Source organism: Natrix helvetica (genome assembly GCF_964273705.1).
Source record: "Natrix helvetica genome assembly, chromosome: 4".
In the NCBI taxonomy this organism is placed as follows: domain Eukaryota; kingdom Metazoa; phylum Chordata; class Lepidosauria; order Squamata; family Natricidae; genus Natrix; species Natrix helvetica.
The window spans coordinates 162,209,096-162,231,391 of NC_138550.1; the positions used below are offsets into that span (position 1 = coordinate 162,209,096).

General features: G+C 44.1%; 1 protein-coding gene across 1 annotated transcript in view; it reads right to left on the minus strand.

Moving 5' to 3' along the window:
* The window catches only part of ZFAT (zinc finger and AT-hook domain containing), a 161,384-nt gene that overhangs the window by 118,359 nt on the left and 20,729 nt on the right, over positions 1–22,296 (minus strand). The window contains exon 3 of the mRNA XM_081951039.1: positions 5,477–5,743. Coding sequence (XP_081807165.1) covers positions 5,477–5,743 — 267 coding nt within the window. The remainder of the gene's footprint in view (positions 1–5,476; positions 5,744–22,296) is intronic.

Consider the following 22,296-nt stretch of genomic DNA (forward strand, 5'->3'; position numbering starts at 1 on the left):
TAGATAGCAGAGGTGGTATGCTGCCGGTTCGCACCGGTTCAAGCAAACCAGTAGTGGCGGTGGCTCGAGGCTCCACCCACCCAGACGTCATCATTCTGCACATGCCCAGATGTGCCGTGCGTGAGTGAAGCAAAACAGTAATGAAGATAATAGGATACCATTGCAGATAGACAGAAAGACAGATAATAGATGGATGGATGGTAAAGAGATATGATAGGGATATACACATAAATACATGTATATATACAAAATACATATATACACCACATAGATAAGATAGATAGATAGATAGATGATAGATAGATAGATAGATAGATAGATAGATAGATAGATAGATAGATAGATAGATAGATATAGAGATAGATAAATTCCATTTTTAAACTCCTGCACTTTCATTCAAGGACAATTTTTCAGCATATGAATGAAAAGTGTTTTCAGCTTCTGGAGATCAAGGCTTAGAAATTCAAATAAAAGATTTATAATCAGCATGTATGCTCAGAACATAGCTGAAACTTAACTAGCCTAAGAATGTAAAGCATGGCTTTACACGTGACTGAATTTAATGAATGACAAAAACTTTGCATTCCAAAACGATTTCTGAACCTCAAACTCTGCAGGATTGTATTTCAATTTATACAAGTGGTAACTCCAGGGCATTTGCCTGTCAGTTATATTTGTAGGTGTAGAGAGCAAGGAGATGAGCTTAAGGCATGTGCCAATAGTCCTTGATTTATGATTGGTTGCTTAATGGTAATAGGAAGGAAGAGAAGCAGCCACGCCCACCAAGCCACACCCACCAAGCCATGCCCACAGAACAGGTAGCAAAAAAGTTTGAATCCCACCACTGATGAGAAGAATAATAGCAATGCAATCTCAGTAAATAGTTTGACAATGATGTGGGGATTAGTTGTTTAGCAGAGTGTTGGCATTCGGGGGGAAACTGTCCTTGTGTCTAGTTGTTCTGGTGTGCAGTGCGGTGCCCTATAGCGTATTTCTATGTGTATTTGTGTTATGAGTACAATGGGTGGGCCCTTATTTGGGCAGGGGGAAAAAAAAGAGGATTTTAGAGTTGAGCATTCAACAACCTTGCAGGTTACTTCTGGATCCCCTTTCCTTTAGCGATATCTTTCCTGTCTGGCTTTTTTTTCCCTTTTGTCTGTTTGTTTGTTTCTCCACAATTACTAGCTAGATCTGGCCCATTTTCATGCTTTGTTTTGTCAGTTTCCCCACCCTCCCACACACACCAAATCCGATCCAGTTCTGTTCAGCTGTTGGGAGGCTTATCTTGCTCATGGAGAGAGTGGAAAGGCCCCTTAACATCGGTTCTTTCCAACCTCCAGTCTCCTTGCCAAAACATTTTTGGATGTTTGGTTGGAGAAAAGAAAAAAATGAATAATTTCCCACCCTGCATGGAATCCTGTGTTGGCTTTTGTCAGGGGAGCAGTTTCCCCCTTTTGTTTTACTAGTGAATAGAGACGCTGATTCTCTTAGCAAAGGAGAAACTTATTTTTTGGCTGGAAAAAAACATGCTAACCATCTTTGTTTGAAACAAAACAAAAGAATTATTGATTCTGATTCTTGACGAATGTATCTTGTCTTGTTATGTACGCTGAGAGCATATGCACCAAAGACAAATTCCTTGTGTGTCCAATCACACTTGGCCAATAAAGAATTCTATTCTATTATTCTATTCTCAGAAAACCACACGCGCGTGCGTGCGCGCACGCACACACACACACACACACACACACAAAACAACAAAGCTTCCCCACCCAATCACTACTTTGGACTTTTTGTGTTTTTAACAAGCACTTAGGACGAGATACACCTAGTTTTAAGTAATGCACAGAATACTTATTTTTAAAACAATGGCACTAAACCCAATTAGAAGTAAAGCTTTATACTTTTTACTCCTAGGAAGCATTCAGAAACGACATGGGGCGCAGCCACTTGGTTGTCATAAATGGAAAAGCCAAATGACCCGATATAGGTAGTCCTCGACTTGCAACAGTTCATTTAGTGGCCATTCAAATTTACAACGGCCCTGAAAAATGTGACGTACGGCCCTTTTTCACAGTTGTGACCTTTCCAGCGTCCCCATGATCACATGATCAAAAGTCAGATGCGGTTCATACTTACGTTGCTGTGTCCCAAGGTCATGTGATCACTTTTTACAACCTTCTGAGAAGCTAAGTCAAAGGGATTCACTTAACAACTGGCTTACTAATTCATCCACTGCAGTGTTTTCACTTAACAACTGTGGCAAGAAAGGTCATAAAATTGGGCAAAACTCACTTAACAAATGTCTCGCTTAACAATGGAAATGTTGGGCTCAATTGTGGTCGTAAGTTGAGGACTACCTGCATATACTAAGGCTGTGGAGGGCTTTGGATCTAATTTCCCAAAAGCAGTAAGAGCAGGCGTGGGTGGGGATACAGCACACAATACAATAATACAATAGCAGAGTTGGAAGGGACCTTGGAGGTCTTCTAGTCCAACCCCCTGCCTAGGCAGGAAACCCTATACCGTTTCAGAAAAATGGCTATCCAACATCTTCTTAAAGACTTCCAGTGTTGGGGCTTTCACAACTTCTGGAGGCAAATTCTGTTCTACTGATTAATTGTTCTAACTGTCAGGAAGTTTCTCCTCAGTTCTAAGTTGCTTCTCTCCTTGATTAGTTTCCACCCATTGCTTCTTGTTCTACCCTCAGGTGCCTTGGAGAATAGTTTGAGTCCCTCTTCTTTGTGGCAACCCCTGAGATATTGGAACAATGCTATCATGTTTCCCCTAGTCCTTCTTTCTCTTAAGCTAAACATACCCAGTTCCTGCAACCGTTCTTCATATGTTTTAGTCTCCAGTCCCCTAATCATCTTTGTTGCTCTTCCCTGCACTCTTTCTAGAGTCTGCGTTTGTGCTGCCGTGTGATCCTGGGCAAAGAGGCAGCTGTAAATAGCTGGAGACTTGCATTACATCAATGCATGAACGTGTTCCAAAGCCTCTTGTAGAAATCAACCCAGATCAGAGTGCCATACTTCATCCAAACTCAGAGGGAATGCTGGTTTATCAATGATGTATTTGCTCTTCCAGGTAACAGAAACGGAAATGGGATAAGAGTTAACGTGGATCAGGGTAAAGTTTTAAAAAAAGGAGTGGTAAGAAGTTACATACGCGCACACACACTCTCGGACATGCAGAGAGAGAGAAAGAGGAGAACGAGGCCTCTGACAACCATCAAGCCATTTGTACTGTGAAACTTTAGTTACTAATGTGTACTTTGAGTTAGTCATTAGTAACTAAAAGGTTGTCAGAATATTCATGAACCAGCAGAGACATGGTAACAAGGTCAGCCAATAGGGCTTGTTTGGAAAACAGAAACTTAAGCAAGAAGTCTGGGCATGGCTTAGCTGTATTAAGCTCTGAGCTCTGAAACGAAACTACTCTGCTCTTGTCCGTCTGCTGAACTGAAACTACTTGCAATTTCTCCTCTCTATCACATTGGAAGAACCCACCTGTTGGTATTGTATATTTACTTACGTGTTATTGTATATAAAGAGAAGTTAATGAATCCTGCTGAATCAAGTACCTGTGTGTGCTTTCTGGATTTGATTTCTGCAACAAACTCTGACAAAGGTCTTGATGAAAGAGCATAAAGTATGCTCACCTAGCAGTTTGAAAGCATGGAAATGGGAGTAGATTAATAGGTACCACTTCAGTGGGAAGCTAATAACATTTTGTGAGCTTGGCTTAGAGTCAGGCTAGCCACATGACCATGGAAAATGTCTTCGGACAATGCTGGCTCCCTCGGGCAAGAAATGGAGATGAGCAAGGTGCCCTAGAGTTGGACACGACTGGCAGGGAAAACTTTACTTTATTGGCTCGCCAGGCGCTCCAAACCAGGGTGGGTACATTATTTGAAGGACCGTCTTTTCCCAGTTATGTCTAACTGACCCATCAGAATGGATGGGGGGGGGGGAGACTATGTTACGGGTCTCCTCTCCTAAAAAGATCCATCTAGTGCAGGGGTGTGAAACTTAATTTCACTGAGGGCCACATTCAGGGTTGTGTTTGACCTTGGGGGGCCAGGATGAGTGTGGCAGGGTAGGCATTCGCTCCGAAGCTCCATTTTTGTTGGCAGAGGCCCTGCAGGCCTGTCCTTCACTGTTTCCAGGGCAGCCCTGTGGGCCAGATCTCAGCACCCCATCGGGCACCTCTAGTCCCTGGCCCTGATCTAGTGGGACCAAGAAGAAGTGCCTTCTCCATGGCGGCTCTCTCTCTGTGGAACATTGTGTTAAAGTAATGATGATTTAATAGCTCACCAGCTGCTGTAAGGCTGTAAGCCAAGATGATGCAATGAGAATGAGTCAGCGGGGTTATCGCTTTAAGATGCTGTCTATATAAGAGAGGCCCTGTGAGGGCGGTGTGTGTGTGTGTGTGTGTGTGTGTGTGCTTCCGTGTTTTAGTTGAAGATTGATTGCCTGGTTTTGCCTAGTATGTGTATGTATATATACAGTATATGCCTTGCAGCTATACCACTGTTTGAAAGACAAAACCTCTGTGTTCTGTCTTTTGCTCTGGGTTGTCTCAAAATAATAGTCGCACTGTGCACACTCAGACACATCGTCTCTGCAGAAATAGGATTAGTCACCACCTTGATACTCTTTCAAAAGTTCCTGAGGATATGGTTTTGCCACTGAGCCAAGGAGACCCCATACAAAGCCCACCAACTGGGTGGTTTGATTTTGTTGCCAGGGGAGTGGGGGCTTTATTAGACTTTTGTACAGGGGATTTATTTCTGCAAGTCACACTGAGTCAGTGTGACGGAGTTGGGTAGCCATATCAATTCCCTTAATAAATACAATATAATACAATACAATAGTAGAGTTGGAAGGGACCTTGGAGGTCTTCTAGTCCAACCCCCTGCCTAGGCAGGAAACCCTATACCGTTTCAGACAAATAGCTATCCAACATCTTCTTAAAGACTTCCAGTGTTGGGGCATTCACAACTTCTGGAGGCAAGCTGTTACACTGATTAATTGTTCTAACTGTCAGGAAATTTCTCCTCAGTTCTAAGTTGCTTCTCTCCTTGATTAGTTTCCACCCATTGCTTCTTGTTCGACCCTCACGTGCCTTGGAGAATAGTTTGACTCCCTCTTCTTTGTGGCAACCCCTGAGATATTGGAACAATGCTATCATGTCTCCCCTAGTCCTTCTTTCTCTTAAGCTAGACATACCCAGTTCCTGCAACCGTTCTTCATATGTTTTAGTCTCCAGTCCCCTAATCATCTTTGTTGCTCTTCTCTGCACTCTTTCTAGAGTCTCCACATCTTTTCTACATCGTGGCGACCAGAACTGATTGCAGTATTCCAAGTGTGGCCTTGCCAAGGCATATAAATAAACCTCCAACAACAAGGCAGCTTTCTATGTGTCTACTTTTCACTCATCTTCAAATCATGCATCGTAACACACTTGGGCTCACCTGAATCCTCTTCCTCTTCCAAGTCTTCATTCTTAATGGGAATACAGATGTGCTTTCGTAGCTGTCGAGAATTAGAGAACTTCCGGTTGCACTTCCGGCATTCCAGGTTGTCTGCGGGAATATCCACCAGTTCTCCTCGTTCTTCAGGTCCCGGTTGAACACCTTCACTTGGAGCAGAGGTCCTGTTTTCAGCCAACTCTTCTTCAGCATAACATTTCTTGGTTGATCCTTTGGGCCTTCCTCTCTTCCTCTTCACTACTAGCAGTTCTGTTGGAGTAGGGAATGGGAGAGACATTAACTATTTTAGAGGGTTATTCGGGCTTTAATGAGTATTTATTGAATAAACTCACAGCAAAACACATTCCAGGGGATTCTCACCACAAATGATTTTATACGGCCAAGTGTCTTCAAGTTATATTTATTACAGAGTGGTCAATTAAATTACGAAGCAAGCCAACCTATTTCCCAACTTAACTCAAAGACTCATTATACATTCTAGACATTTGTTGAATTAGTGACAAGTCACAGTAAAACCTAAACAACTGAGCTTTTTCCTTATGAATCAGCATTAGTGTTTAGCAATTACCACTTTAAGGGAAGATGGAGACTCAATTACTAGTGAAGGCTGAAAACAGCTAAGAAAAATATGCTGCTTGCATCAGGAAGAAAAAAAATGTGTAAGAGAATGTTCCAATCTTGGAGGGACTACAACAAAGATGAGGAAATCAATCTATTTTCTAGTGCCCCATCACTGGAGGATTTTAAGAAGAGACTGGACAGTCACTTGTCTGAAATAATATAGTTTTTTTTTTTTTTGCTAAGCAAGGGATTGGACTAGATGACCTCCAAGGTGCCTTTCAGCTCTGTTATTCTATTTAAAGAATTATTATTATTATTATTATTATTATTATTATTATTATTATTATTATTATTAATTTGATTTATAGACCGCCCCCTCTCTCCGAAGGGACTCGGGGCGGTGTACAGACATCTCATTAAAAACCGTATACAAAAATAAATACCCTTAAATTCCCATAAAATCGAATTAAACAATAGGCTGTACAAAGTGATAAAAATTAAAAACAACCTAAAACCCACCCCTAAAAATTTAAAATACAGACTTGAGGGACTAAGCTGGGATTAGGCCAGGCCGGCTACATTGAACAGGTGGGTTTTAAGCTTCTTACGGAAGGAGCAGAGATTGGTGGTTTTTCTGATATCGGGGGGGAGGTCATTCCAGAGGGTCGGGCCCATCACAGAGAAGGCCCTGCTCCTGGGCGTCGCCCGCTGGCACTGCCTAGTGAACGGCACCCGGAGGAGTCCCTCCCTGTGATAGCGGATCGGCCGAAGGGATGTGTGGGGCAGGATGCGATCCCGCAAATACCTAGGTCCTGTGCCATGGAGCGCTTTAAAGATGATAGTCAGCACCTTGAAACGCACCCAAAAAGCCACAGGTAGCCAGTGCAGCCCGCGCAGGAGAGGTGTTACATGGGAGTACCTAGTAACTCCTGCAATTGCCCGCGCGGCCGCATTCTGAACCAACTGCAGCCTTCGGGTGCATCTCAAGGGGAGCCCCATGTAGAGAGCATTACATGAATGAAAAATATGGTAAAAATGTTTGTCAGGTCTTGTGAGTGTGTTGGGGCATTGGGTGATGTTTCCTCTGATGGCTACTTATTTCAAAATTACCCATCTAAGGATTCTTTCAGGAAAGGATTTCTCAAAAAAGAAACAATTGGGAGCCAAACCAACTGGATTCACACATAATGCAGGAAGCCAAAATCATAGTTGGGTTCGATTTGGCTTAAGCATCCCGAGTTAACCCAACCTAAGGTAGGGATGTGTTGGCTCAGTGGCTAAGATGCTGAGCTTGTCGATCATAAAGGTCGGCAATTCAAATCCCTAGCGTCGCGTAACGGAGTGAGCTCCCGTTACTTGTCCCAGCTTCTGCCAACCTAGCAGTTCGAAAGCACGTAAAAATGCAAGTAGGAAAATAGGGACCAGCTTTGGTGGGAAGGGAACAGCGTTCTGTGTGCCTTCAGCATTTAGTCATGCCGGCCACATGACTACGGAGACATCTTTGGACAGCGCTGGCTCTTTGGCTTTGAAACAGAGATAAGCACTGCGCCCTAGAGTCAGGAACAACAAGCACGTATTTGCGAGGAGAACCTTTACCTTTAAGGTCTATAACTGTGAGCTGTGATTTATGTGTCCCTCATCAGCTGCTTGCAAAATACACCCCCAAAAACAACTTGCTTGCTGCAACATGTGTGTCAGGGTGGAAATTCAGCCCTGTTCCCCTCCTGGGGTAATTGTATTTAATGAGGGATGAACTGTGGTTTTTCCTTGAAGTATACTGCAAAATTAAGAAAACTAAACCTGAGATATATTCTAAGAAACACATTTTATTGTAAAGAAAATGAAAACAAAACTTACTAGCTAATGATTACATTTTGGCAGTGTTCCTGCCTACCTTCTTGGCAAGCAAACAAAAAGAAAAGAAAGAAAAGAATGTGGACATGCGTAGTGAGCTTAGTGATAAGAATCAGATCAGTCTACCGTATGTCTTAGAGTTTAAGCACAGCTGGCAAACAAAAAAACACAGTGACAATGTGAACCCATCAATGTATGGAAAAGTGATGCCTCAGGAAGGCTTCCGGAGAAAAATGATGGATTAAGATGGCTTAGGTTTTAGCGGAGCAGACGTTTGGGGTTGAAAGTGGAACTTTGCCTTAGCAAGAGGTCTCCAAACTTGGTAGCTTTAAAGACTTGTGGACTTCAACTCCCAGAATTCCTTAGCCAGCAATACAGGTTGGGGAATTCTGGGAGTTGAAGTCCACAAATCTTAAAGTTGCCAAGTTTGGAGACCCTCCCCCTAACCCACAATTGGGAGCTTTTTATAAGCATGCTGGGTTCTCCTATCTCACCTTTTAATCGCTTTTATTGGAAATGGCCTACAAATTGCCTTTTGGCCATTAAGACCTCCAGAAGGACATGTTTTATTACACTGGGTGATTTCCCTCCAACCCATCGTGAAAGAAGATTTATGTAAGTTTGAAAACTTACATACTTTTGTTTTAATTTGGAAAGAAGCAATAAAAGGATGATTAAAAAAATCAAAAGTAAAAGAACAGGTAGTAGCGGTGGTGCGAGGCTCCGCCCTCCCACCCAGACGTCATCACGGACCTTCCGTGCATGCTCCAGCTTCCGAACTGGTAGTGAAGAAAAGAGGATACCAATACTGATTAGAACGTTGATTTTGGAAATTGTTTAAATTGACTAAGGTGCCAGATTGACTGGAAACAAGGTTTTGAAAAAGTTGTAAGTGTATTTCGTGTTGTTGTTTTTAAAAATCTTATTAAAATATAAGAAGATCTGAGCTTAAGTGTCAGAAATCTCTTCCTGTTTGAGAACAAAACATGATAAGAACAGATCTTCAGGGCAGGTTACTAGAGGCAACCAGAAAGAATTAAAAATTATAGCGTAGAACAAGTGTAGAACAAGAAATGTAGAACAAGAAGCAATGGGTGGAAACTAATCAAGGAGAGAAGCAACTTAGAACTAAGCAGAAATGTCCTGACAGTGAGAACAATTAATCAGTGGAACAACTTGCCTCCAGAAGTTGTGAATGCCCCAACACTGGAAGTCTTTAAGAAGATGTTGGATAGCCATTTGTCTGAAACGGTATAAGGTTTCCTGCCTAGGCAGGGGGTTGGACTAGAAGACCTCCAAGGTCCCTTCCAACTCTGCTATTTTATTATTGTATTGTATTATAATTAAAAGAGAACTCTCACTAATACAGAATGGAGAAAAAATGTATTAACTCTGAAGAATTTAAGGATATTTGGCAACAATGTACTCAGAAGTTACTCTTTAGAGTGATACAATTAAAATGTCTTAAAACAAAAGATAGAAGGGGCATAGCTGAATATCAAGGTGTTTTCAATATGGATTTAATTAAAACTAACAGATTATGTCCATATTGACAAAGTGCAACAAATGAAACTGGCTGAAATTTCCATTTCGAAAAAGACATGCAAATAATAAACCAGAGTAATGGTTGGATATGTGGATTTTAACTCAGAAAAATGACTTAGCTAATTTCCTTAGTTTGGATTTATGAAAAGATGTGTTATACCTATGAAGGAATTCAGGAGAAAAGAAAAAAAAAAGAAACCAGCTTTTAGGATATTATCTAAAAGGAACACTTAAAACCCTTAAAACAAAAATTAAGGTTTTACAAAGTTGGCCTATTTGATCAAGGCTAAACTGTATATGAGCCTCTTTTTTTCTAGCAGTTTTAATGGGATTTATTTGAGTAGGAGTGAATGAGACTTGTTTGTAAATAAGGTATAGGAAAAAGAGCTTTGTTGTATTTATAGAAAAAATGATAAGCTGTGATATTGGAGATGAAAAGAAGATGATCAGAAATTAATTTGTGGTGTATTATTTGAAGGGATTAAAGATTAATATTTTCAATTTGTTCTTTCGAGTGGCTCTTAATGGAATTTTTCTCGATTAACTTTGACAGATGAAGTTTTAAAGATTTGTTTATAGATATAAGACATGGGAGGAAGAGGTGTGTGTGTGTGTGAGAGAGAGAGAGAGAGAGAGAGAGTAGAAAATATTATGGTAAGGTGTAAAAGAAAAGAATTATAAAATTTACTTGTTTAAAGTTAAACTATTGGAAATGTTTAGACTTACTGTACTCTTGCAAAATTGCTATCATCGTATCAAGCTTTTTTAAAGAGAAATTCAGCTCCTTTCTTAGGGTTCAGCCACGGTTCAGCCATTTTAATTTGAAACTTGATCAAGCAACAAAGAAGATATTTTTTCTTCTATATTTCAATCCCAGGTTATAAGAAAAAAATCAATAGAAATGAACTCCAGATATTTTACAAATTCAAAAAATACAGAAACCGAGTGTGAGAGTCTAAAAAAATATTCACATACAGTATATTCACACAACTCCCCTTTCATACAGAGGGGATAGAGGTTACCAGAAACAACATACATCAAAAAGAAAAAAAGAAAGTAAAATGTTTAGATTTATTCTTGATGAAGAGGGAAGATCTATTAATCCATCCATCCATCCATCGCCCTCATGCTCCTTTTCTCCTTTTTGCACTGTTTTGCACTATGTCTTGGTTTGTATTAGTTTTTTATCTATCTATCTATCTATCTATCTATCTATCTATCTATCTATCTATCATCTATCTATCTATCTATCTATCTATCTATCTATCTATCATCTATCTATCTATCTCCCTCTTGCCCCTTTTTTTCTTTTTGCACTATATTTTCTTATTTATGTTATTCTTGGTCTGTATTGGTTTTTTATCTTTGTAATTTTAAACTTCAACAAAAAGTTTTTTTCTAAAAAAGGAAAAGAAAAATAGATGTCCCAGCCTTTCTATTTTTCAGTTCCAATTTATGCCTTCTCTGGTTAGAATTTAAGAGAGCTATAATCTTCCCTTGATTATCAGTCTAGCTAAGACTCTCTCATTTCTAGCTAATTTCAATAAACTTAGAGAGAGCTTGGGAAGATGAGAATCCTCAAGGGGAAAACAATTCAAGAAGCTTGGGAAATTTTGAAAAATGAGATTACAAAAGCCCAGTCTAGCACAATACTAATGAAGAAGAAAAATAACAGCTTCCCAAAGAAACTAGCATGGCTGCATAAACAACTCTCTGACAAATTGAAAGACAAAAAAGGTAAGTATAAAAGGTGGAAAGAGGGGGACATAACTAAGGCAGAATATCGGCAAATAGCCCGAGCCCGTAAAGATGAAGTGAGGAAAGCTAAGGCTCACAATGAAGAAAGGCTTGCCACAAAAGTAAAAAATAACAGAAAAGCTTCTTCCAACATGTTAAAAGCAAGAAAAAAGGAGACAATTGGTCCATTGCTGGGACAAAGTGGCAAGAAGGTGACAAGCAACAGGGAGAAAGCAGAACTATTTAACTAGGGAGGAGGAGGAGCTTCCGGAGGGAATGGAGGGCTGCCTCTGAGCTCCGCTAAATGCGGAGGGCTCTTTGACGGGCGGGATGCTGCCGACCCTCATTTCCAGCTCGAGGGTCGGGATTTCTGGCGCCGAACATACTGGCACCCTGCCCGGCTCCAGGCTGGCCCGTCAGGTCGGTCGGGCAGCCGGGCAGGAGGAGGACAGTGCGCCGGTTGGCGCGGCATGGTGGCTGGCGTTTTTGAGCCGGCATGGCGGCTGGCGTTCTTGAGCCGGAGCGGCGGAGCGCCGGCGGAGCGCCAGCGGAGCGGCGGAGCGGCGGAGCAGTAAAGGCCTGAGCGGAGGGGGCGGAGGAGGCTGGAGAAGGCTGGAGGACGGCGGCGGTGGTCTGTTTGACTGGTCTGTTTGACTGAAAGCATTAGAGAGATGGTGGCAACCCAGGAGAGCTGAGCGGCCCGAATTGCGAGCTAGGGGACGCTGAGCTCCAAACTGGCCGGCGATTGTGAATCTAGACCGGCGAGAGGGCCGCGAGAAGGAGAGCGAGGCCCGAGGGAGGCCCGAGAGACCCGAGGCGCCGGAGGGAAGAAGGGAAGGAGAGTGAGGCCTGAGGCGCCGGAGGAAGTGGAGAGTGGTAAGATCGGCAGAAGGGCTGCAGGGAGGCCGCAGGGAGGCCGATGCAGCCCCCCTGGGCCCAATAACAACGACTATGGGTGGCCAAATGGATGGAGGACTATTTATAACTATGGCAGGCCATGGAACGGAGGCTTTGGAACATCAGAGGCCCATGCATAAGGTCTGACCCTGTACTTTGCTGTGCTCATTACTACCCACCCACCCCCACTCATTTACCACCTACTTATTATGGGCTACCCGCCCTTCCGCCTATTACGAACTACCCCTTAGCTGCAGCCTTTTATTCACCAGCTGGCTATTTTATTTCCATCAGCCCATCATTCTCATCTAGATGTGGACTATCTCCATCAGCCTATCCCCTTGCCAGAACTATTCCCTTGCCAGGACTATCCCCTTAGTGGGAATTGCGGCTGCTAACGCATATTAACATCGACAGCTCCCACTTGATGAACTTGGCCCTGTCCAATTATGTTATATACGAGGCTAGACCTGCTACAGCTACGAGAGTCCCCCCTCTCGCAGTTATGGCCTCCTGCCCTTTCAAGGGCCCACCTTGAGGACGGGTTCATTAACCCAGAGAGGTGGAGGAAGCGCACATTGAGGGGTTTTTTAATTAATTGTTTTTTAAAAATTGTAAGGGGTTCCAGGGATGGGGGGGGGGGAACAGGTCAGGAGTGATGGTAGAGAAAGGCATCTAGGTGTGGTCGAAGGAGGAGGGAGCGGAGTGGGGGAGGAGAGGGAAGATAGCATTCCTGTGCAGGGCTCTTTGATACCAACGGTCGTGGGGAGGGGCAGGTGCGAGGACAGATCAAGAGTGCATAGTCGGTTGGGAGACCGGGGTTTTTGGTCATACCCGGTCGTTTGTACCAACCCCTGCATACTAGGTGGTCAGGATCTACAGACCCAAGGCCTGAGACTGCTGTTATGCAATGCGAGGTCCGTTGTTAATAAGGCCCCCCTCATCCACGATCTAATTTTGGAGGGGGAGCCGGACCTCGCAGGAATAACTGAGACCTGGTTGGGCCACGAGGGAGGCCTACCCCTCGTGGAAATGTGCCCGCCAGGTTATCGAGCATTTCACCAGCCTCGGGCCCAGGGAAGGGGCGGTGGGGTAGCAGTGATTATCCGGGAAGACTTGGAGCCGAGAGAGTTCACTGTTCCGCAGACATCCGGGTGTGAGTCCCTTGCCGTGAGATGGGGCCCAGGGAGGCAGTTGGGCCTGCTGATAGTATACCTGGCTCCTCGCTATACATCAGCGGCCCTGCCTGAACTCCTCGAGCTGATCTCATCGGTGGCGGTTGAGACCCCCAAACTTTTAGTGATGGGGGATTTTAACCTGCCGTCGATGGGAGAAGCGTCTGAGGGGGTTCGGGAGTTCATGGCTTCCATGACAGCCATGGACCTGACCCAATTAATTCAGGGCCCTACTCACGAGGGAGGCCATACGCTGGATCTTGTCTTTCTCTCTGGCCAGTGGACGAGTGATCTGGGAATAGGGGATTCAACTATTATTCCCCTGTCATGGTCAGATCACTCACTTCTCCGACTTGACTTCCCTGGTGCTACCCCCCGCTGCGGGGAGGCGGAACCGGAAGGTATTAGATGGTTCCACCCCAAGCGCCTGATGGAACCAGATAAGTTCCAGACGGAGCTTGGGCCACCTCCTGTAGACCTGACCCGCCCCCGGGTGGAGGACCTGGTGGACGCATGGAATAGTGTGACCACCGGGGCCCTAGACCGAGTGGCGCCTTTGCGGCCTCTCCTGCGGCGACGAACCACCCTGGCCCCTTGGTTTACCGAGGAGCTAAGGGTGATGAAACGCCACAAGAGACGCCTAGAGAGTCGTTGGAGATCCTCCCGTTCTGAATTTGACCGAGCACAGGCACGAGCCTATTTGAGGACATACCTTGTGGCACTAAGAGCGGCCAAACGTCAACATTGTGCCGCTCTCATTGCGTCCGCAGATAACCGCCCTGCCGCCCTGTTTCGGGTGACTCGCTCCCTCTTGTCTGAGAGGCCGCGGGAAGCCCCCTTACAGGGCAGAGCAGAGGAGTTTGGGAAATATCTACAGGACAAAGTCGCTCAAATCCGGATGGGATGGGCCCCTTTCAGTGGTCCAGTGGAGGCGCCCGAGGCGAGTCTTGAGGGACCACTCTGGGAGGAGTTTGACTCGGTTGCCATCGAGGATTTGGACAGGTTGCGTGGACGTTTGCGACCTACCACATGTTTATTGGACCCGTGTCCCTCCTGGCTTGTACTGGCATCCTGGGAGGTTACACGCGACTGGCTCCTGGGCCTAGTGAACGCCTCGTTGGGCGAGGGGTTTCTGCCGGCCGCCTTGAAAGAGGCGGTTGTGAGGCCCCTGCTCAAGAAGCCTTCCCTGGACCCAACGGACCTAATCAATTATCATCCAGTCTCCAACCTTCCCTTTTTAGCGAAGGTTGTAGAGAGTGTGGTGGCACAACAGTTTCCACGTCACCTGGAGGAGAATGATTATCTAGACCCACGCCAGTCCGGCTTCCGACCCGGGCACAGCACGGAGACGGCATTGGTCACGTTGGTTGATGATCTCTGGAGGGCAAGAGATAGGGGTTGTTCCTCTATCCTGGTCCTATTAGATCTCTCGGCGGCGTTCGATACCATCGACCATGGTATCCTGTTGCACCGACTAGAGGGGCTGGGAGTCAGGGGCACCGTTTTACGGTGGTTTGGCTCCTACCTCTCTGGCCGGATGCAACGTGTGTTGGCAGGGGAGCAGAGATCGACCCTGAGCCCCCTCACATGTGGGGTGCCACAGGGGTCGGTGCTCTCGCCTCTCCTGTTCAACACATATATGAAACCGCTGGGCAAGATCATCCGTGGTTTTGGGGTGGGATATCATCTGTATGCTGATGATACTCAGCTATACATTTCCACCCCGAACCACCCCAACGAGGCCGTTGAAATGATGTCCCGGTGTTTGGAGGCCGTACGGGTCTGGATGGATGGCAACTGACTAAAACTCAACCCTTCCAAGACGGAGTGGCTGTGGCTTCCGGCCTCCCGGTTCAACCAGATGCTTCCATCTCTGGCCATTGGGGGCGAGCAACTGGCCCCCGTGGAACGGGTGCGCAATTTGGGCGTCCTCCTGGATGCCCGGCTGTCCATGGATAACCATGTAACAGCCGTGGCAAGGGGGGCGTTCCATCAGGTTCGCCTGATGCACCAACCGCGCCCCTTATTGGACCGGGATGCCCTACGCACAGTCACCCACGCGCTGGTGACGTCTCGCCTGGACTACTGCAATGCTCTCTACATGGGGCTTCCCTTGAGATGCACTCGGAGACTGCAGTTGGTCCAGAATGCGGCCGCGCGGGTGATTATGGGGAGGACTAGATACTCCCCTGTAACACCTCTCCTGCGCGAGCTGCACTGGCTTCCTATAGTCTACCGAGTGCGTTTCAAGGTTTTGATTACGATCTTTAAAGCGCTTCATGGCACAGGACCTAGTTACATGCAGGATCGCATCCTGCCCCATACATCCCTACGACCAATCCGCTCACACAGAGAGGGACTTCTTCGGGTGCCGTCCACTAGATAGTGTCGGGGGGCGACACCCAGGCGCAGAGCCTTCTCTGTGATGGGCCCAGCCCTGTGGAATGACCTCCCCCGTGACATCAGGATTACTTCCGATCTCCGCTCTTTCCGTGTACAGCTGAAGACCCACCTCTTTCAATTATCTGGCCTGGCTCAACCGTAAATTTTTTCTTATTCCTCCTGACAGTCCTTTTAAATTTTTAAATTGTGTTATTATTAATGGGGTTTTTAATGGTGATTTTTAATTGTCCTAATGCGATGTAATTTGTTACCTCCTCCGTGCATGTATGTCTTTGTATATGTGTGTATTTGGATGTTTATGTGTTTGCACATATGTTTTATGTTTTTATATGTCTTATTGTACGCCGCCCCGAGTCCTGTGTGGAAAGGGAGCGGCTAATAAATTCAAATTTTTTATTATTATTATTATTATTATTATTATTATTATTATTATTATTATTATTATTATTATTATTATTATTATTATTATTAACTCATTTTTTGTATCTGTCTTTACACAAAGGGATAAAACAGTCCAACCTATCAAAAACAGCACCACAAAAATCAGACTAGGAACACAAATTGAAATAGGGAAGAAAATGGTAAGTGAGCACCTGTCTACCCTAGACGAGTTCAAATCACCAGGACTGGACAGCTAACACCCCACGGTTCTGAAGGAACTGGCAGACGAGATCTCAGAACCACTGAACTATATCTTTCAGAGATCCTGGAGCACCGGGGAACTGCCAGAGGACTGGAAAAGAGCTGATGTGGTTCCCATCTTCAAAAAAGAAAAAAAATAGAAACTATAGACCAGTGATGGCGAACCTGTGGCACGCGGAGCCATTTGTCAGGGCACGCGAGGCGCTGCCCTGTCAGCTGGCCAGCGCGCATGAGCGCGCTGGCCGCTGAGTTCACCCTTTTTTAAAGCCATTTTTCACCCTCCCCAGGCTCCAGAGGCTTTATAGGAGCCTGGGGAGGGTAAAAAGAGCCCCCCGCCCTCCCTGGAGGCCCTCCAGAGGTTTCATGAGCTTCCCTGAAGCCTCCAGAGCGCAAAAAAACGGCCCTATGGGCAAACCGGAAGTTCGGGAATGCACTTCTGGTTTGCTCGGAGGGTCGTCTTGAGCGCTCCAAAGGCTTCAGGGGAGCCTCTTGATGGTCCCTGAAGCCTTCGGAGCTCTTAAAATGACCCTCCGAGCAAGCCAGAAGTGATTTCCGGTTTGCCTAGAAGGTCATTTTGACTGCTTCAGAGGCTTCAGGGAAGCCTCCTGAAGGTCCCTGATGCCTCCGGAGGGCTTCCTGGGGGGCGGGGGAGGCTCTTTCCCCCCTCCCCAGGCTCCCATAAAGCCTCTGGAGCCTGGGGAGGGCAAAAAAAGCATGCAAAAATGGGGGGTCGCACCTGTAGTGCATGCATGCGCACTGGGGGGTCGCGCATTGCATTATGGGTGTGGCACATCTGCACACAACCCCCCTGCGCGCGCCCCACTTACGGTACGCGAGCCAAAAAAGGTTCACCCTTGCTGCTATAGACCTATCAGCCAGACCTCAATACCAGGAAAGATTCTGGAAAAGATAATCAAGCAATGAATTAGCGAACACCTAGAAGTAAACAAAGTAATAGCCAAAAGTCAACATGGGTTTGTCAAAAACAGATCATGCCAGACTAATCTTATTGCATTCTTTGACAAAGTGACAAAATTAGTGGACCAGAGGAATGCTGTCGATATAGTTTACTTGGACTTCAGTAAGGCATTTGATAAGGCAGACCATAAACTACTACTAGATAAAGTAGAAGAATGTGGGTTAGACAGCATCACCACCAGATGGATTCGTAACTGGCTGACCAACCGCACTCAACGTGTAGTCCTCAATGGAACTGAATCTACATGGAGGGAAGTATGCAGTGGAGTACCCCAAGGCTCTGTTTTAGGCCCAGTACTCTTCAACATCTTCATCAATGATTTGGATGAGGGAATAAATGGGGAACTCATCAAATTTGCAGATGACACTCTATGTTCATGATTAGGCTTAGAAGAAAGATCACCATCCAAAATTGGTCTGTCTGCTAGGAAAACTGACTCACTCAGTGTCCTGCTATAGTACCTCCAAAAAATATGAGAAAAACATCCAGTTCTGCCAGAAGATAGGCTTAAGATACAGAAGGATCTTGACAAACTTGAACATTGGGCACTATCTAATAAAATGAAATTCAATGGTGAAAAGAGTAAGGTTCTACATTTAGGCAACAAAAACGGAATGCACAGGTACAGTATAGGTGATACCTTGCTCAGTAGTAGTAACTGTGAAAGGGATCTTGGAGTTCTAGTGGACAACCATTTAAATATGAGCCAGCAGTGTGCAGCAGCTGCCAAAAAAGCCAACACAGTTCTAGGCTGCATCAACAGAGGGATAGAATCAAGATCACGTGAAGTGTTAATACCACTTTATAATGCCTTGGTAAGGCCACACTTGGAATACTGCATTCAGTTCTGGTCGCCACGATGTAAAAAAGATGTGGAGACTCTAGAAAGAGTGCAGAGAAGAGCAACAAAGATGATTAGGGGACTGGAGACTAAAACATATGAAGAACGGTTGCAGGAACTAGGTATGTCTAGCTTAAGAGAAAGAAGGACTAGGGGAGACATGATAGCAGTGTTCCAATATCTCAGGGGTTGCCACAAATAAGAGGGAGTCAAGCTATTCTCCAAGGCACCTGAGGGTAGAACAGGAAGCAATGGATGGAAACTAATCAGGGAGAGAAGCAACTTAGAACTGAGGAGAAACTTCCTGACAGTTAGAACAATTAATCAGTGGAACAGCTTGCCTCCAGAAGTTGTGAATGCCCCAACACTGGAAGTCTTTAAGAAGATGTTGGATAGCCATTTGTCTGAAGTGGTATAGGGCTTCCTGCCTAGGCAGGGGGTTGGACTAGAAGACCCCCAAGGTCCCTTCCAACTCTACTATTGTATTGTATTATTATATTGCGCAATTCTTAGAAATGACTTTTTTTTAAAAAATAAAGGGATCAGAGAAATGAAAGAGCTATCAAAAGCAGAGAGCCATTATGCTGTTTTCCCCCCCTAAATATACTTTTTTTCCAATCAAGCATCAACTAACCATTTGGTTATAGGATGCATACCCTGGTAAGGGGTGAGGTGGGCGAGGAATTAAATCTTGTTACTGCAAAATAATGGATGTTGCATTATCTAGGCTTTTATTATTTCGTGGTGATTTATCGAGGCATGCTTGCTTTCTTGCAATGCGGAACTTCATCAATAATTTATTCAGAATGCATAAGGGGAAATACATGACTGAAATGTGTGTGTTTGTGTGTGTGTTTGTCTGTGTGTGTGTGTATTCACACACACAGCCTCACACAGAGCAGCAGGTTTTTTACTGAGCAGGCTGTGCTTCTCACTAGAACTTTACCCACTTTGATAACATCGAAAGTGTTGCAACCCTGTCAAGTTGTCATTTTTATGACACTCGGTACTATGGATGGCTGTTGTGCAAAATCACAACAATCTAAGGAACATGTCAGGGAATTGCATGTCCAAACGGAGTCAAAGATGCTGACCCAAACTTGTAGTTTTATATAAATGAATATATTTCATATCTATATTTAAAGCAAACAAGATAACCGGACACATCAAGACATCGTGAGGTAAAATCATTACAGAGAACACAGAAGAAAAAAAGGCGGGGAAAAAGGGAAATCCCCCCTTTTTACCCAGCAACCAATCATAACCTAGATTGCCTCATGCAGGACCCCACATTGTCCAACCAATCAAGCCACCGCAGTGTGTCCTGGCCCATTATCTATTTTACTGTTCCAGCTATTAAATAAAGTATCTTAATCGAACATAATTTAACTTGGTCTTCAACCTGAAGACCTAGAATGTACATATTTGGAGGGAAAAAATGTATGATTCAAGATGCAACTTCAATAATTACTGATGATGAAAAGGGTATTGGAGTAGGTTACATAATTTTGACGGTTACAATGTGTGAAGGGTATCCCCGCCCCCCATACTCATAGTATTCATTTAAACAAGTAATTCAATATTACATAGTGACCAATAAAACTTTGTTTAAAAAAAAAATTACTGATGATGTTACCTAGTTGGGTCATGAAACGTCTGCAAGAAATGATGGCCGCTTCCAAACACAGACATTTACTGTATTTTTCAGACTATAAGATGCACTCCCCAAATATAAAAAAGAAATCCAGTATTTAATTCTACACATAATTACGGCGGCGAGGATTGCCTTCGCTCAGAAATGGAAAAAATAAATTGATACCAAGCGAAGACGAAATAATAAGAAAGGTTATGGACTGTGCCGAAATGGACAAATTAACAAAAGAAATTCAGGGAAAAGAAGAGACAGAATATTATCAGATATGGGGAAAATGGTATAGGTGGATGGAGGAAAGAAACAAGGGTCAAATGAAAGAAGCCAATAAAGCCCAAAAGTAAAAGTTAAGGAGGATTACCATGAATATGTGCACTCAATAGAGTTTAAACACATTAGAGGTAATCACCCAAAATATCAGATAGATAAGTTTAGATTAGTTTAAGAGAAAGAAGGACTAGGGGAGACATGATAGCATTGTTCCAATATCTCAGGGGTTGCCACAAAGAAGAGGGAGTCAAACTATCCTCCAAGGCAGCTGAGGGCAGAACAAGAAGCAATGGGTGGAAACTAATCAAGGAGAGAAGCAACTTAGAACTGAGGAGAAATTTCCTGACAGTTAGAACAATTAATCAGTGGAACAGAAGTTGCCTCCAGAAGTTGTAAATGCCCCAACACTGGAAGACTTTAAGAAGATGTTGGATAGCCATTTGTCTGAAACGGTATAGGGTTTCCTGCCTAGGCAGGGGGTTGGACTAGAAGACCTCCAAGGTCCCTTCCAACTCTATTATTGTATTGTATTGTAAGTAAAATAAGAGGGTTAAAAATGGTGAAAAATGAAATATATTAGAAGGGGAAATAACATAAGGAGAATTGTACGGATTTGAAACTGCTATGAGAAGGAATATGAAGTTCCAATGTGTTGTGTAAATGTAGTTTATGTCTAAGTTTTGTTTTTGTGTATTTTGTATGTTTGAAAATAATTTTTTTTTAAAGTCCCCCCGCCCCCCCAAAAAGCGAGTGGAAATGTCTGTGCGTCTTATAGAGCGAATGTTGCCGGCTTAGCAACAGAAATGTTGGGCTCAATTGTGCTCGTAAGTCGAGGACTGCCTCTACTGAGGCAGCATTCAGCACAAGAGTTTAGTGTATATGGGAGAATATATGAAGAAAGTTGAAATGGAAGTTAAAATCCACTTTCGTAGCTTGCTTGGCTCAGCCAGGATGTCCACGGTATAGAAATTTCCATCTGATTTGTGCAAGGAAAACTGCAGAGAGTTTGATAATATATTAATTAGACCTCCAACAGCTAATCTTTTGAAAGTATCAATGGCCAGACAGATTTATTGCATCAATTTCTGCCACAATGGGGCACAGTGTTAATTAGCAAAAGCTGGTAGTTCAGCTGTCATGCAAGCCTTAAGAAACAGTGCTTGGATTTCTCACTTGTGATCAACTTTTAACTTTTCAGTTAGATTTAGCCTAATTGTATGTACTGTGTGAACTCAGCAATGCTGTAACCTCCAGTGTGTGGAAGACATAACCAATTGCCACTTTTGATCCACAGCCTGTCTCGGTTTAATAATGTATGTCTGAAGAAGTGTTATGATATTATAATATCTATTAATAAATGAGTTACCATATTTTTTGGAGCATAAGGCGCTCCCCCCACAAAAGAGCATGGAAATGTTGGTGCGTAGCCATTTTTGGCCTCCCAAAGTCCTGCACCTGCATCCCATTTTTGAAAAAAAATGGACAAAAACGGAGGCTTTTTTTCCCCTTCCCTAAGGCCCCAGCAGCACTCTGCGGGCTTCAGCAGGGCTGGGTCAAGGCAGAAACGGGGGCCTTTTTCCTTGCCCCAGCCCTGCTGAAGCTTGCACAATGCTGCTGGGGGCTGAGAGAAGGCAAAAACTTTTTTTCCTTACTTACCTCTTCGAAATCTTGGTGCGTCTTATACACCGGTGCGTCTTATAGTCCAAAAAATATGGTAATAATAATAATGGCAAATAAAATTAGCTTTTAGAAATGTAGATTCCTGCACTGCTTAGAGAGGTTGGACTAGAAAACCTTCAAAGTCCCTTGCTTTACGATTCTAGTGTATGATTCTATGCCGGTCTATAAAACTTACAAGATATATACTAAATTTCTGGCCACCGGCTCTTCCAATAATAGAGATGCTTGATTTACAGCATTGGCCGTCTCTCTCCCTATAGTTGAGCCGCAGAAGGCTTTGCTTATAAGCTGTGCAGCTTTTTATTTTTTATTTTTTTTGTCTTCCTTTCGACCCAGCTGCAATAATATTAAAACCGGACATCAGAAACGGACTTAGCAAGTGCCATCCAGCCTCCGATTATATTAGCGCCAGGGACAATACCATTCTTAGAAATGAAAGGAAAATAGTATTTGTCATCCTATTCAGATAGGACAACAATCACCAGCTCAGCCACTCAACCTTTGTGCTGTATGTCTTTTTTGGCTAATACATCAGAGTTAATTTTCCATTATAAATTATGAATGGTC